This window comes from Lutra lutra, chromosome 13, assembly GCF_902655055.1.
Source record: "Lutra lutra chromosome 13, mLutLut1.2, whole genome shotgun sequence".
Taxonomy (NCBI): domain Eukaryota; kingdom Metazoa; phylum Chordata; class Mammalia; order Carnivora; family Mustelidae; genus Lutra; species Lutra lutra.
Window position 1 is genome coordinate 33085861 of NC_062290.1, and position 16855 is coordinate 33102715.

At 35.7% G+C, this 16855-nt stretch overlaps 1 protein-coding gene across 4 annotated transcripts in view; it reads left to right on the plus strand.

The window, feature by feature from the left end:
* UHRF2 (ubiquitin like with PHD and ring finger domains 2) overlaps positions 1-16855 on the plus strand; it is an 82521-nt gene that overhangs the window by 42495 nt on the left and 23171 nt on the right. For all 4 annotated transcript variants that reach the window (XM_047699325.1, XM_047699322.1, XM_047699323.1 and 1 more), the window contains 2 exons: positions 9194-9303; positions 12195-12381. In XM_047699325.1, the coding sequence (XP_047555281.1) occupies positions 9194-9303; positions 12195-12381 (297 nt within the window). The remainder of the gene's footprint in view (positions 1-9193; positions 9304-12194; positions 12382-16855) is intronic.

Sequence of the window (16855 nt, forward strand, 5' to 3'; positions counted from 1 at the left end):
TTAAATCTGTTTTTTATAATACTTTGTTCAGTTACTGTTATGCATATTGTATTTAATACCACATGAAGTTATATTAGTGTAGGTATTTATGAGTGGAATTTGAATTCTATAACAAGAAAATAATTTATCTAAAGCTAAAACTAAACTATGGGTGACTTTATTTTCAGTGCCATTTTTTTAAGGGCTTTATTTACTAAATTTTATCCATACTCTTTTATCATCAAGTCTCTTTAGTGATATTTTTAACATTCTTACACAGTACAACTTTGGAGTCCATTTTCAAGTTATAAATCAAAACTCACTATATTTTAACCATATGGGTCTCCTTGCGGTGCTTAATCATATATGTAAACATGTTACTGCTTCAGAACCTTTGCACTTGGTGTTCCCTTTGCCTGTTCTGCTCCGCACAGATACTTGCTCTGTCTCTTGTCACAGGTGTTTGTTCAGACGTCACTTCAGTCATTGTGTTGTATAAAATTGTATATGCACATGCCAGGCATAGATTCCTTGAATTCTTTCCTTACTCTTATTTTTCTTTGTAATATTGATTTTCATCTGACCTTTGTCTTTCTTCGCCTACTTGTGGTAGTTTTCCTATTCTTGCTGAAAAAAATTACCAAAAACTTGGTGGCTTAAATAGTATAACTCACCGTTTTACAAGTTCTGTAAGTCAGAAGTCTTGTATGGATTTCACTGGGCTAAAATGTCAGCAAAGATGCGTTACTTTTGGGGGACTCTGAAAGAGAATCTATTTCCTTGTCTTTTTCAGATTTTAGAGGCCCTACACCCCAATTCCTTGGCCCACTGCCTACTTCCTCCCTTTTTAACATTACATTTCTGACTCTCCTACTTTTAAGTTTCCCTGTAATTAACTTGGGCCTACCTGCATAATCCTATTTCAGGGTCATTACTGAATCCTGTCTACAAAGTCCCTTTTGCCATGTAACGTAATATTCACATGTTCCCGCACTTAGGATCTTGAGATCTTTGTCACTTATTTATTCTGTCTGTCATACTACTGAAACATTAATGCCCTTTTGGTGGCTGCTGTGTGCCAGGCCCTGTTCTAGGTACAAGTTATAATGCATATTCAGTTAATAGAGTATTTCACAGAATCTCAGATCAACAGTTTTTGTTTTGTTTTGTTTTGTTTTTAACATCTCAAAAATGTATCTTAAAATTTCTATTGGAACACAGTTGGGTTCTTTTCAGAGATTTGAGTTTGCTTCTGCTAGGCACCTTGGAGTACCATCTAACTTAACATTCTCTGAGCTTTAGACCACACAGGTAGTATGAATTTGTATCTGCAAAACAGCATGACTCATACCTTTTGTGGTTCAGTTCTTGGGATACTTTTTCTCCTTTTTCTCAGTGATAACATCGAAATAATCCTGTTTATTTTCTGTCTCTACCTGCAAGGTGGTTTATTTACCATTTATCTTAAACTGTGAGAAGAACTGTTTGGTATCCTAGCTTTACTTGAAAGTCCTTCTTAGACACCTCATCTCAGACTTTTTTCTTTCTTATAATTTCATAAAATAGTGTGTCTTAGAGTTGGTTGGTTTCCATCTAGAGTACCAACTTTGGGGGTGGTTCTTAGACTACTCCATTGCAGGCCAATTTCTTTTTTGGTAGAATATAAAATACTGCATTTTACATTTGTTGGTTTATTAGATTGAAAAGAAATGTAGTATTGATGGAATTTTCATGTTTTTTGGTGTGATTTATGCTTCATCAACTTTGTACAGAAGAAATGGGTATGGTAAGCCTTCAACTAAAATGAGTGAAAAAGTGATTCTCGTTTTGAAACTGTTTTTGTGATACTTATTGAAGCATCTATTTGAAATACATGGAAGGTTTCTGTTTCCAGGTAGGATGGACTAGCTAGCAATAATTAGCATTTTTACCTAAAACAACTAGAAGATCCAGATCAAATACTATTATAATCTGAAGGCAACAGAGAGGCAACAAGAACTACCAGGGCTTAGGACTCTGGAATGGGAAGAACTTTAGAAGACAGTTGGTTTTTGTAGTTGCTTTTGGCCCTGGGAGCTTTGCTAATTACAGATGCAGAGCATATCTAATGGAAAGCAGTTGGGGGCATGGTGGAGACAGAAATCAGAGCTTTAGGCAGATAATGGGGATGGCCTGTTTTCCTGACACAACTTTTGCTAAATACTGAAGTTTCTCTGGGCAGGAGGCTAAAAATGTAAGTAAACAACATGGTGGAATTTTCAGCAGTTTTAGGAGACAAACATGGATTTTGGGATCACTAGTGGAATGGTCCCACAGAGTATACAAAAGGCTCTTAGTGGATGGCTAAGACAAGTGTGTAGCCTAAATGGCTAAGACAAGTGTGTAGCCTAAATTTTAACTAAGACTATAAACAAGACTTGCCTCGGTTGCTGAATAAAATGTTAAAACACCAGAGTATCTCCCAGCAGAAGGAAGATTACTCCCTCCTTATGGTTTAGAAATATCTGAAGCCTCTTCTAATGTTTTATATTTATACTATTGAATTCTTAGGTTTGGTTTGATAATATCTTTATCTTGGCTTCATTTTTTGTAACCTGTTTTTCATTAGAAATGTATTTCTAAATTGAGAATTTTTTCATCTGTGTTTTCAGATGCTGTTCTGTATTCTTGCTTATGCTGTATCTGATGAAAACTCAGCTTATAGTCCCTCTGTTTTTGTCTTTAGTTTTCAGCAACATTATTGCAATAAGCCACTATGTTTTCTTTATATTTATCCTGCCATGAAGCCAAAAACACTACAAAAAGACAGGACCACGTAATGAAAAACCAGCAATAAAAATGAAGCTGATCTTTGAGACACCTGGGTGGCTCAGTCGGTTAAGCTTCGGAATTCTGCTCAGGTCATGATTCCAGGGTCCTGGAATCGTGGCCCACTACAGGCTCTCTGCTCAGCTCTCCTTTTCTCTCTGCCCGCTTGTGTGCTCCCACATGCTCGCTTACTCTCTCTCAGATAAATAAAACCTATTAAAAAAAACACTGGTCCTGATAATTCAAGTTCTCAGGGATTTTAGAGTAATTATGATTTAAATGCTCAAGAAAATGAGAAGATGGAGAATTTCAACTGAGAATTGGAATCTATAATCACATTGAATCTGTGAAATCACTCTAGAACTGAAAAATACAGAATCTGAAACTAGGACTTCATTAGATTGACTTAATAGCAGAAGATAGGAGTAATGAACTCAAAGGCAAGTCAGTGAAGAATTTGGATAAATTGAAACATGGAAAAAAAATAGGAGAAACAGTACAGAAAAGACTTTTGGACATAGGGGACCTGGTAAAAGGTATGCATTACATCTACTTGTAGTTCCTGAAAAAGAGAAAGGTGAAAACGATATTTGAAAATATAATCACTAGAATTTTCAAAAGTGAGAAGATCCAAGCCCAAGTTAAAGACCTGTGAACACTAAGCAGGATAAATATAAAGAAAGCACAGTGGTGCTGGTGAAATTTAAAGGTAAAAACAGAAGGAATATGAGCTGAGTTTTCATCAGAAATAATAAAAGCTCTAGAACACAATGGAACAGCATCTGAAAACACTGCTAAAAAAATTCTCAACTTAGAAGTGAAAATAGTTTACAAAAAAATGAAGCCAAGATAGTGATGTTATCAAACCAAACCCAAGAATTCAGTACCAGTAGACTATTAATACTAAAGAATTCTTTAAGCACAGGGAAGGTAATTGCAGAAACAAGGAAAAACAGAAAGGGATTAAAGAACTGAGGAAGGATAACTGTACAAGTAAGTACAAACAGACTATTCACTAGTGACGTTTATGTGTAGAATAAAATGGATGACAACAGTGTAAAAAATGGGGGTTGATAAAGGAAGCTGTGAAATTCTGACATCAAGGAAGTAGTGAAGTAAAACTTAAGATTGATTTCTTGGGTTTATTTACATGGTATTATTACATGGTATATTCTCTAAGAACCACTGAATTAAACTATTTTCATGGAATTATTAAGTATATATGATTTAATACATATAATTGTAATGTAGCTAAATAGAATTTTAATAAAACATTAGAATATTAATAGGTGAAATGAAATAATTATTAGAATGAATCAGAAGGCAATCAAGAATAAGAAACAAGGGCGCCTGGGTGGCTCAGTGGGTTAGGCCGCTGCCTTCGGCTCAGGTCATGATCTCAGGGTCCTGGGATCGAGGCCCGCATCGGGCTCTCTGCTCAGCGGGGAGCCTGCTTCCCTCTCTCTCTCTCTCTGCCTGCCTCTCCATCTACTTGTGATCTCTCTCTGTCAAATAAATAAATAAAATCTTTAAAAAAAAAAAAAAAGAATAAGAAACAAAAAGGTAGATAAAATGGAAAACAATAAAATGATAGAAACAAACCCAAATATTTCAGCCATTTATATTAACTAAATGTGAACTAGATATTACAGTTAAAGATGAACAGTATTAAAACAAAAAATCCATATGCTGCTTATAAGAAAGATTCCTTAAATATGAAGTCACACAAGTTGACATTACAAAGATGGATGGGATTCCAGGTAGATGAGAACAGTGTAGATTTTTAATCTCCCTAGATATTCTTATACGTATAGAACAACTAAAATATCTAATCCAGAATTCATGGGCAACTTGTATAACCATTCAGGGTGTTGTGGTATCCCCTAAAAAAAAAAGAAAAAAGCTGGTGGGATAAATAACTTAAAAGCTACAAGACCAGTGTGTTACTGGTAGCTGTGCAAGAGGTAGGAAAGGGTAACTGTAGGATAGATGATGGACCCAAGAACTCTGAAACAATAAACTAACTTAGCAAGCTGTTTTGAGAAAAGCAGGTATGATGGCCATTTCTCAAAATGATCCCCAGTATTTCCTGCTTCCTCGTATTCACACCTTGCATTTTCCCTCCCATATTTTACTTAGGGTTACTCTCGTGACCAATAGGATATGACAGAAGTGATGGTTTACTACTTCCAAGATTCAGTTATAAAAACAGTGAAGCTTCCATTTTGGGCTCTCTCTCATAACTTCCTTAGGGGGAAGCCAGCTGCTGTTTTATGAGGATTTCATACATCCTGGTGGTCTTGCCCTAGTTGAGCCTTTAGATGAGACTACAGCTCTGGTCAACAGCTTAACTGAAACTTTGTGCAAGATCTTGAGCCAGAACTACCCAGCTATGCTGCTTCCCAAATCCTGATTCGCAGAAACTATGAGGTAATTTTTGTCTTAAGCTGCTAGTTTTAATGTGATTTGTTAATGTGACAAGAGGACTAAGGTAGCAACTGAAGCTAGAAGGGGTATGCACACCAGTTTAGATGAGTACAAGCAATTTGCAATTTTGAAGGCATTAGCAGCCAGCAAGCTCTTAAAATTATCTAGCTAAAACCATTCCAGGACAAAGCCCCACTGAGAAAAACTACTGGGAATTCAGTCCACACTGAGTAGGATAGGGACAATAAAGACAAAAATAAAAAAGATTTGGTTAAAAATAGGGAAAGAAAATAGAGCCAGGAGATTTAAGAACGTAAGCTTCCATAGTACCTTTTTAAAATAATTTGGAGGCGTAATTTACATACAACAATATTGTATATATTTCTATATATATAATGCATATATATTATGTATAATATATTGTATAATATATAATATATTGTGTATATAATATATATTGTATATATATAATATTGTATATAATGTAATGTATAACGTATAATATAATGTATAATATATATTGTATAATATATAATACAATATATAATGTATAATATATATAATATAAATACTATATCTTTTAAGTGAATATTGGTAAGTACATACACCCATGCCACCACTGTAATCAAGATCTAGAACATTTTCATCACCCCAAAAAGTTCTTTTGGGGTCCCTTAGATATCTCCACTACCCTCAGCCTTGGCCCCAGACAACTACTCATTTGCTTTTTGTCAGATTAGATTTTAGTTTCTGTAGTAGTGAATGCATCTCCAAAAAATAATTAAAATAAATGAATTCTATGGACCTCTATAACTGTGAACTAATAAAGCTAAGTGAAATTATGCCCTCCAGGGATTCAGTACATTTAATTTTTTTCTTTTTAAAAGGCATTGATGTCAAATTACATACTAAATTAGAAGAAAAAGGAGAAAAAAATGTAAGGATGTTATCCTCATTCCTTTTAAGGAAAGTATCCCAGAAAGACATTCATGAGTCAAGAAAAGATGAACCAAGGGTTTTATGTCTAGCCAAAATGGCCTTCAGAATAAAGGCTGGAGACAAACTGCCATTACTTTGGAAGAACTAGGGTAGCTATTCTCATGAATGCTTCCTGGGGAATGTTCTAGAGAACTAGCTTCAGGCCATCAAGGTGACTGAAGAAAATTTGACATAAAGTACAGTGATAAACATTAAAAATATTTTTACGTTTAGGGACAGCTGGGTGGCTCAGTAGGTTAAGTGTCTGCCTTTGGCTCAGGTCATGATCCCAGGGTCCTGGAATCGAGTCCCACGTCGGGCTCCTTGCTCAATGGGTAGCCTGCTTCTCCATCTGCCTGCCACTTGCCCACTTGTGCACGCTCACTCTCTCTCTCTCACACACAAGTAAAAAAAAAATCTTAAAATATTTTTACATTTAGAAGTTAGGACTAAAGTAGGTACAAAGAAGAAAGTATAGCATGTAATGATTATTATGATCTGACATCATAGATCTAACTGTAGGATGTGGGTGGAAATAACACAGAAAAATTTAAAACTTTTCAGTAATCATGATGACAACTAGTAAGAATGTCTTGTGTGTAATGTGGGATACAGCAAAGCAGTATATATGTAACACTCTAATTTAGACATCCCTGGTATCTTTGATAATTAGTATTTTCTGATTAGGGAAGAAGGAGAAACAGACACGTAATTGTTTTTTAAAAAGTAAATTTACCCTTTAGTTCTGACTTTGAACAAAGCATTTGTGTGAACTTAGGAAGTGTTTTGTATGTGTGTTCATGTGTATGCTTAAATTTTGTAGCTCAGTCCACTGAAGAAGCCTTGAAACAGTGATCAGTCTTGTTGCAGTAAGCTTTTCTAGTGCCTGAAGTATGGCTTTGAAGTATTTCTACCCAAAAGAAATTGGGCTTCCTTATAGATAAGTCCCCAGACTAGAGACAGAAAATGTGCAAGATGAACTTGAAACATCTTGCCTTAGGGATGACAAGGAAAGCCACAAAGACTGTTGATTTCTCATCAGAAAAATTTGGGAGTCAACTGGAAGTTCCTATTGGCCAAAGATAGACAGTTTGAATATCAACAAGGAAAGTAGTTAAAATGGATTGAAACACTTCAAATATGTATGTGAATTCATAGTAATACAGAAACCCATTGGTCACCTATATAGGACATTAGGGAACTATTTCTTAAAGTTGCCAAAAAAAATAATTAATCCATATTTTTTACACAATGTATGACTGAGTCACCAAATAATTGATGAGGTTAGGTTTCTTTCTATTGAAGTCTAGCAAATAAATTAGAAAAGAATGCTAGAACTGGAACATCAACACTTTCTAAACCCCATTGAATTAATCTTAGCGTTGAGTATCAACAGCTGCTATCATTATAGGAAAAGAAAACTAAATAAACTGGGTGCTTCCTAAGAGAATAGACCTATAAATAGTTTTACCAAAACATGAACCTGGGTTTGATTAAGACTTTCTAAATGCAAGGATTGACGCGCGCGCATTCGTGCGTGTGTGTAGGGCCAGCCCTTAACAGCCAAATGGTCTCCACCATCACAGCTGCTCAACTCTGCCACTGTAGCACAAAACCAACCATAGAGAATGCGTAAGTGAGTAAGTGTAGCTGTATTCCAGTGAAACTTTATTTACAAAGCAGGCAGCAAAACAGGGTTTTTGACCTCTACTCTGGATCCAGCTACCAACTACTGGAAATGCAAATAACAGAAAAAACCTATTTAAACTACACTTTGGGAATGCAGATACCAGAATCAAGATACTGGGCAACTCTATAGGACAAATGGTGGTGGTTCTTCAACAAATTGTAAAGAAAGGTCTACAACAAATGTGGGAATTGATGGATTAGAGTCTTTAAAACACAGGCAAAACTATATAATATGCTTAGGAAGACAGGTGATAAGACTGAAGAAAATTAAGGTAAATGCAACTCTTGGAAGGGAATAAAAGAGATTGAGATTGGGAGGGAGCATGCCAAGGGCTTCTGAGGTAAACTGTTCTGCCTCCTGTCGTGGTGGTGACTAGAGGATGTATACCTTATAACTGATTAAACTGTACATTTATGCAGTTTTCTGCATTTATGAATATCTGACCTTAAAAGTTTTAAACGTGTTGCATGTGAAAATGTGGGAAAAGTCATCAAGCAAATTCTAACCAAAAAAAAGTACACTTTTGATATAGAATGCATTACTAGAGATAGAGACATTTCGTAAGATAATTTAAGAATTCTAAATCTGTGGGGCGCCTGGGTGGCTCCGTGGGTTGAGCCGCTGCCTTCGGCTCAGGTCATGATCCCAGGTCCTGGGTTCGAGCCCCACATCGGGCTTTCTGCTCAGCAGGAAGCCTGCTTCCTCCTCTCTCTCTCTGCCTGCCTCTCTGCCTACTTGTGATTTCTCTCTGTCAAATAAATAAATAAAATCTTTAAAAAAAAAAAAAGAAAAAAAGAATTCTAAATCTGTATGTGCCCAATAATATTGCTTCAAAATATAAACCAGTGTTGACAGAGTAAAAGGAAAAGTCTATACGTAAATCCATAATAATAAGAAACTTTGAAGAAGCATGTGTAAACAGGTATAAATTGTGTCTTTGAAGAATATGGCTTAGAATCTGAAGGACTTTTCTTTTTAATAAGTCATCTTTTTACCCAGAGACGTACTGTATTTACTGGAAATATGTTTAAATCTTATATTTTGATTCATAGAGTACCATTTGACCTACTGTTTATAACCTAGGTGAAGTCTAACTTTTTTTCCCAATATTGCAGTTAACACTTTACTTTGAATAGTAACTAATCACTGTTGGACCTTTCCTGCCATTGGAAACAATAGCTCAAGGTGATTAGAATAGCTAAAATCCCAGTTTTAAATCAGTAAAGTCAGTGGGTTTCTGAAATGACTCTTAATTGTTTATGGTTTAGATTTTTGTGGCAAAAGTTAACTTTTCTCCTTTTTTTTAAACAGGGGTTCTGAAGGAAAATTAAATGACTGCCAGATAAGATTTGTAAATGAAATCTTTAAGATCGAGAAACCTGGAGCTCATCCCCTGTCATTGGCAGATGGAAAGTTTTTAAGTATGGATTTTTCTTATGGGTTTAGACTACATGTGTTGTACTAGATTGGTATTTTAACCACCCAGGAAATAACTTCGGAGAAAGTATAAGAGTGTAGATCATACAAACATTTGCAAAACAACAATTTTGATCATTTTGGCTTAGTGGATTTAATGGATTTTTCTCAAATGACAAAATTTGTTTTCAAAAAAATTTTTTCTTGGCATTTTATTGCCATTTTGTTTTCTTGACTATAGATTCTGTCCAAATAACCCACTCAGTAATTTTGTGGCCACCCCAGATTGATTTTTTAATAATGAGACTTATTTTTATATGAGTAGAGTCTGACAATGCCAGTTGAGCCACGAGTTTATGAGAGGTAATAAATGAGGTATAAAACAATTGTGAGAATTGTACGTATTTCACTGTACATATTGTATTTGCTTAATATACAGCTAGTTGATAACAGAGGCAGGAGTAGATTTTGGGCCTTTTAATTCATGGCTCACTCACTATCTTTCCAAATAGATTACTGTCTCATACTCTCTTCATTCTGGATTTTTTGGGGAAAGTAGTTTATTGACTTTATGCTACATGTCAACATCTAGTATTTTTTTTTTTTTTTTAAGATTTTATTTTTAAGTAATCTCTATGGCCAACATGGGACTCAAACTTAAAACCCTGAGACCAAAAGTTGCCTGATCTACCTGGTGAGCCAGCCAGGAGCCTCAATATCTAGTATTGTTTTAGAGAAATACTCCCAACTAAAGGCTTCTGCTTAATTTTTTCTTACCGCAGTTGTGCAAGATAATAGCAAGACAGTACCTTTAACAGATCAGTAAATAGACTTTCATGTTACTAGTCTAAGGCATTCTCATTCTTTGATACTGCAATGCTGATATATCTAGATTTGAATTAATAGCCTTCAGGCATACTCTGTATGATTACTGGTGTGGTTATATCCTAGGAGTAAAAGTAACTTGAATAAAGCTGTTTCTTTTTTTTTTTTTTTTAAGATTTATTTATTTTATTTTAGAGGCACGAGGAGGGGGCACAGACAAGGGCAGAGGGGGAGAAAAAAGAATCTTAAGCAGACTCCCTGCTGAGTGTGGAGCCTGATGCAGGGCTTGATCTTACAACCCAGAGATCATGATCTGAGCTAAAATCAAGAGTCAGATGCTTAACCAACTGAGCAACCCAGGTGCCCCTGAGTAAACCTATTTAATGTGAAGTTAGTCATTCTCAGTAAAACACAATACAAGTCCAAGATAGATGAGGATTTTTTATCTTTCTGTTATCTCTTAGTACATCTGTATTCTGTTCTCATTCTCCATATCTCTCCTCTGCGGAATACTAATCACCTTATAGCTACAACTTTAAACTTGTATGTAAAGAAATCATTTCACAGCAACAACCGGATTGCCTTTGATCACATCACTCTCTATACCAAAAATCTAAACATGTCAAAGGCATGTTTTTAGGTCTGTTATACAGCCATTAGTTACGTGTTGTCACAGCTCTCTTAGTGGAAGTGAAACAGAATTTTATCTGCCATTCATTAGCAGGAATAGGTTGTGACCAGTCAGACAGTACTGAAATTAGTGCCTTTTCCCTTACCCCTCTCTCATTTTTCCAGTATGTTTCCCCATTTCCCTCATATTGCTAGATCAGTTCTGATATGGTAAATTTTCCACAAATGTATTGTGTACATTTGTCAGAAATTCAAAATCCAGAACAATATTAATTTTAATATAGGGGGTGCCTGGGTGGCTCAGTTGGTTAGGTGACTGCCTTCATCTTAGGTCATGATCCTGGAATCCCAGGATCCAGTCCCGCATTGGGCTCCTGCTCAGCAGGAAGTTTTCTTCTCCCTCCGACCCTCCCCCCTCTCATTCCTTCTCTCTCATTCTCTCTCCTTCAAAATAATAATTTTAAAAATGTAAATATAGGACTTCCAGGAAGTAATCATTCTAACATTGTATATCATTCTAGACATCTTCCACTATCTACATAATTCATCTTTGTGTTTTAAAAATAAAATTCTGCAGTTTCCCTTTGTGTTTCATATACCTGATTACATCTGTATTATGGTTCTTGTAAACTTACCTATTTTTAATAAAATCTTTCCAACCATTTCTCTTTTGACATTTAAATTAATTTTTGTATTATGAACATTAAGGGTTTTTGTATACATATGTATATCTTACAATTTCAAAGAAACACTTTGGCAAAAGCTGTTTGGATTTAGATAGGTGGGAGGGGGCAATAAATGCTACACCTCTTACGTGCCAGAATTCTGAACCAATTGACAAATAAGATAAAAATCAACTGAGTTAGAAACACTAATTTCTATTACTGATAAAAAGTATTTTGGGGGCATAGCTTGAATGGGAACCAAAATGGGCTTGCTAACTCTTAAAATCAGCCCTCCCCTCTTAGTTTAGCCCACTCTAGGAAAGATTTAGGTCTACAGAGTACATGGTATTTAATAGTTCCATTTATTAAGGAGTTAGATCCAGAAAACTTTGTGCAACAGAATGTTGTATTCTCTTGAAGTCTGAAGATATCTTATGGTACCCTGGTGAGTTCTCTGCATTGCCCCTGGAACTCTCAGTCTGGTCAACACAAATTTTAAAGGCAAGAGTAAAAAAAAATTAAAAAATAAAGGCAAGAGTATACATTATCCTCTTGCAGGTAGAGATGGCTGCTCTGCATGGGCTTCATCCCTATTATTTTGATGGTATAGAATGAAGCTTAGATATTTTATTCATAAAGCCCCACACTTGATTATTCTTTGTATTTTTTTTTCTATTAAAAAAGCTGTATGCTATTTTCATGTGTTTTTCTTTGTAAGATTCATAGATATAAAAATGATCCTAACACTGGGCTTTTTATAAATTTATTCTTAATAGGGAAAAATGATCCTGAGTGTGACATTTGTGGTGGAGATCCAAATAAGAAATGTCGTTCTTGCTCCTGTCATATATGTGGTGGAAAACAGGAACCTAACATGCAGCTTCTATGTGATGAATGTAACATGGCCTATCATATTTACTGCCTGAATCCACCTTTGGATAAGGTCCCTGAAGAGGAGTACTGGTATGATTATTAAGGTTTTTTGTTACTGTTACTATGTTAAGAATTGAATGTGAAATATGTATTTGAACAACCAAAAGAAGATTTTTTAAGATATAGAATGTGTATTAAAGTGCTTAAAAATTTTATAGCCAATGTTTACTTGCTGATAACCTTATTTGGTTATTTACTGATAACCTTATTTGGTTATTATAATGGTTTGGGAACCGGTCTCTAGCTCCATTTTTTAATCCTTGGAGTCCTTCTTCTAATATGGTGTCTGTGTTCTTTCAAAAATACAAACCAGATTGCGTTAACCCCTTTATGTCCCCCTACAGTGCCCTAGAGGGCCTTCCACAATACTATTTAATTGATTTCTCCAGGTGTATTTCTTATTTTTCTCTTTCATCTTCCCAAATACTCTGTACCCTAGCCAGATTAAGTATCTTTCAGCTCCTTAAGTAAGTCGTCATCTTTCTCTCCTCTGGGCTTTTACACTGGACTCATTTTCTCTTAGAAGCATTTTCGTCTTTGCTTAACCTTCAGGATGATATTTATTCTTCAGGTTTTCACTTAACTATGACTTTACCTGGGAGAGCCTTTATGGGTGGGCCCCTCTATCCCCATTATTTATTACTTTTTTTTTTATTTTTTTGTGCTCTTTTAAAAATTCTTTAAAAATTTTTTTCATTTAAATTCAATTAATGTATGGTATATTATTAGTTTCAGAGGTAGAGTTCAGTGATTCATCAGTCTTACATAATACCCAGTACTCCTTACATCACGTGCCCTCCTTAATGTCCATCACCCAGTTACCCAATCCCCACCATCCCCTCCCCGGCAGCACTCATTTTGTTTCCTTTGATTAAGAATCTCTTACAGTTTATCTCCCTCTCTGATTTTGTCTTGTTATTTTTTCCTCCCTTCCCCTATATGTTCCTCTGTTTTGTTTCTTAAATTCCACATATGAGTGAAATCATCTGTTAATTGTCTTCTCTGATTAACTTATTTTGCTTAGCATAGTATCCTCCAGTTCTATCCATGTTGTTGTAAATGGCAAGATTTCTTTTCTTTCTTTTTTTTATAATGGCTGAGTAGTATTTAATTGTATATAGATACCACATCTTTATCCATTCATCTGTTGATGGACATCTGGCTCTTTCCTAGATTGGCTATTTTGGACATTGCTGCTATAAACACTGGGGTGCATGCCCCTTCAGACCACTACTTTGTTTCTTTGGGGTAAATCCCTAGTAGTGCAATTGCTGGATCATAGGATAGTTCTATTTTTAACTTTAAGGAACCTCCATACTGTTTCCAGAGTGATGCACCAGCTTGCATTCCCACCAACAGTGTAGGAGGGTTCCCTTTTCTCTGCATCCTTGCCAACATCGCTCATTTCCTGACTTGTTAACATTAGCCAATCTGTCTGGTGTGAGGTAATATCTCATTGTGGTTTTGATTTGTATTTCCCTGATAGAACAGGTGATGTGGAGCATTTTTTCATAGGTGTGTTGGCCATTTGGATGTCTTTGGAGAAATGTCTTTTCCCATCTTCTGCCCATTTCTTGACTGGATTATTTGTTCTTTGGGTATTGAGTTTGATAAGTTTTTATAGATTTTGGATACTAGCCTTTTATCTGATAAGACATTTGCAGATATCTTCTCCCATTCTGTTGGTTGTCTTTTGGTTTTGTCGACTGTTTCTCTTGCTTTTTATCTTGATGAAGTCCCAGTAGTTCATTTTTGCTTTTGTTTCCCTTGCCTTTAGAGATGTGTCTAGCAAGCAGCGCAACTGAGGTCATAGGGGTTGCTGCCTATGTTCTCTAGGATTTGGGTTTTTTTTTTTTAAGATTGTAATGTATTTATTTGCCAGAGAGAGAGAGTGAGCACAAGTGGGAAAGTGGCAGGCAGAGGGAGAACTAGGCTACCCAGTGAGCAAGGAGCCCGATGCAGGACTCAATTCCGGAGTCCTAGGATCATGATCTGAGCTGAAGGCAGATGCTTAACTGGCTAAGCCATCCAGGCATCCCTCTCCTCTAGGGTTTTGATAGATTCCTGTTTAACATTTCTGTCTTTCATCCATTTTGAGTCTATTTTTGCGTATGTTATAAGAAAATGGTCAGTTTCATTCTTCTATATGTTACTGTCCAATTTTCTCAACACCATTTGTTAAAAAGACTGTCTTTTTTCCATTGGATATTCTTTCCTGCTTCATCAGAGATCAGTTGACCATAGAGTTAAGGGTCTATTTCTGGCTTCTCTGTTCTGTTCCATTGATCTATGTGTCTATTTTTGTGCCCGTACCACACTGTCTTGATAATTACAGCTTTGTAATAGAGTTTGAAGTTCAGGATTGTGATGCCTGCTGCTTTTGTTTTCTTTTTCAACATTCCTTTGGCTATTGGGGGTTTTTTCTGCTTCCATACAAATTTTAGGATTATTTGTTCCAGCTCTGTGAAAAATGTTGATGGTATTTTGATAAGGATTGCATTGAATGTATAGATGGCTCTAGGTGGCATAGACATTTTCACGATATTTGTTCATCCAGTCCATGAGCATGGAACATTTTTCCATTTCTTTGTCTTCCTCAATTTCTTTCATGAGTGTTCTATAGTTTTCTAAGAACCAATCCTTTGCCTCTGGCTAGGTTTATTCCTAGGTATCTTAGGTTTTTGGGTCAGTTGTAAATGGAATTAACTACTTAATTTCTCTTTCTCCTATGTCATTGTTAGTATATAGAAATGCACCTGGTTTGTGTGCATTGATTTTTATATCCTACCACTTTACTGAATTCCTATATGAGTTCTAGCAATTTGGGGGTTGAGTCTTTTGGGTTTTCCTCAGAGTATCATCTATGAGGAGTGGGAGTTTGACTTCTTCTTTGCCGGTTTGGATGCCTTCTATTTCTTTTTGTTGTCTGATTGCTGAGGCTAGGACTTCTAGTACAGTGTTGAATAGTAGTTGTGAAAGTGGACATCCCAGTTATGTTCCTGACCTTAGAGGAAAAGCTCTCAGTTTTTCCCTGTTGAGAATGATATTTGCTGTGGGCTTTTCATATATGGCTTTTATGATATTGAGGTATATACCCTCTATCCCTACATTGTGGAGTGTTTTCATCAAGAAAGGATGCTGTATTTTGTCAAATGCTTTTTCTGCATCTGTTGAGAGGATCATATGGTTCTTGTCCTTTCTTATATTAATGTGATGTCTCACATTGATTGATTTGCAGATATTGAATCAACCTAGCAGCCTAAGAATAAATCCACCTTGGTTGTGGAGAATAATCCTTTTAATGTACTGTTGGAATCCTATTGGCTAATATCTTGGTGAGAATTTCTGCTTCCATGTTCATCAGGGATATTAGTCTGTAATTCTTTTTGGTGGAATCTTTGGTTTTGGGATAAACGTAATGCTGACCTCATATAAAGAGTTTGGATGTCTTCCTTCCATTTCTATTTTTTGGAACAGTTTCAAAAGAATTAGAATTCCCCTGGGGAACCATCTGGCCCTGGGCTCTTGTTTGTTGGAAGATTTCTGATTACTGCTTCAATTTCCTTGCTGGCTATGGGTCTGTTCAGGTTTAGTATTCTTCCTGTTTGAGTTTTGGTAGTTTATACATTTCTAGGAAAGCATTCATTTCTTCCAGATTGCCTGACTTATTGGCATATAGTTGCTCCTAATAGGTTTTTATAATTTTATTTCTGCAGTGTTGGTTGTGATATCTCCTCTTTCATTCATGATTTTATTTATTTCAGTCCTTTTTCTTTTCTTTTTGAGAAGTCTGGCCAGGGACTCCCCAGTTATTTTAGATGTGCCTCTAATAGTACTTAATGATTATTAAATGCTTAATACATGCAGACACCGATGAACTGCTTCATTTGGATTATTGTATTTAATCCTTTGAGGTTAATAAGTAGAACCAGGCACTAGGGTTAAATATACTGCCTGAAACCTATACTACATCTATTAAATAGTCTTAGCTACAAAACAAAATCATTAGAAAAAAGACTGGGAAGAACATACCCAAAATAATAATAAACTTTTTCATGTCATACTAAGAAGTTTTTTCTTCTTAAGCTGTGGAGTGTTGCTGACGTGCAGGGTTAAGTTAAGGAATATCACACTCAGAAATACAGCCATACTTCAGATATAGTACAGGTTCCAGACCATTACATTAAGTAAATACCACAATAAGGCAAGTTAGATGAATTTTTTTGCTTGCTAGTGCATGTAAAAGTTATGTTTACACATGATGTTATAGTCAATTAAGTGTGCAGTAACATTGTTTCTAAAAAAATACATATGATACTTTTAAAATACTTAATTGCTACCATTACTAGCCATCATCTGAGCTTTCAGCAAGTCTTAATCACTGATTGCAGATCACCCTAACAATATAATAATGAAAAAGTGTGAAATACTGCAAGAGTTACCAAAATGTGACACAGAGACAAAGTGAGCAAATGCTGTTGGAAAAATCGCACCAATGGACATG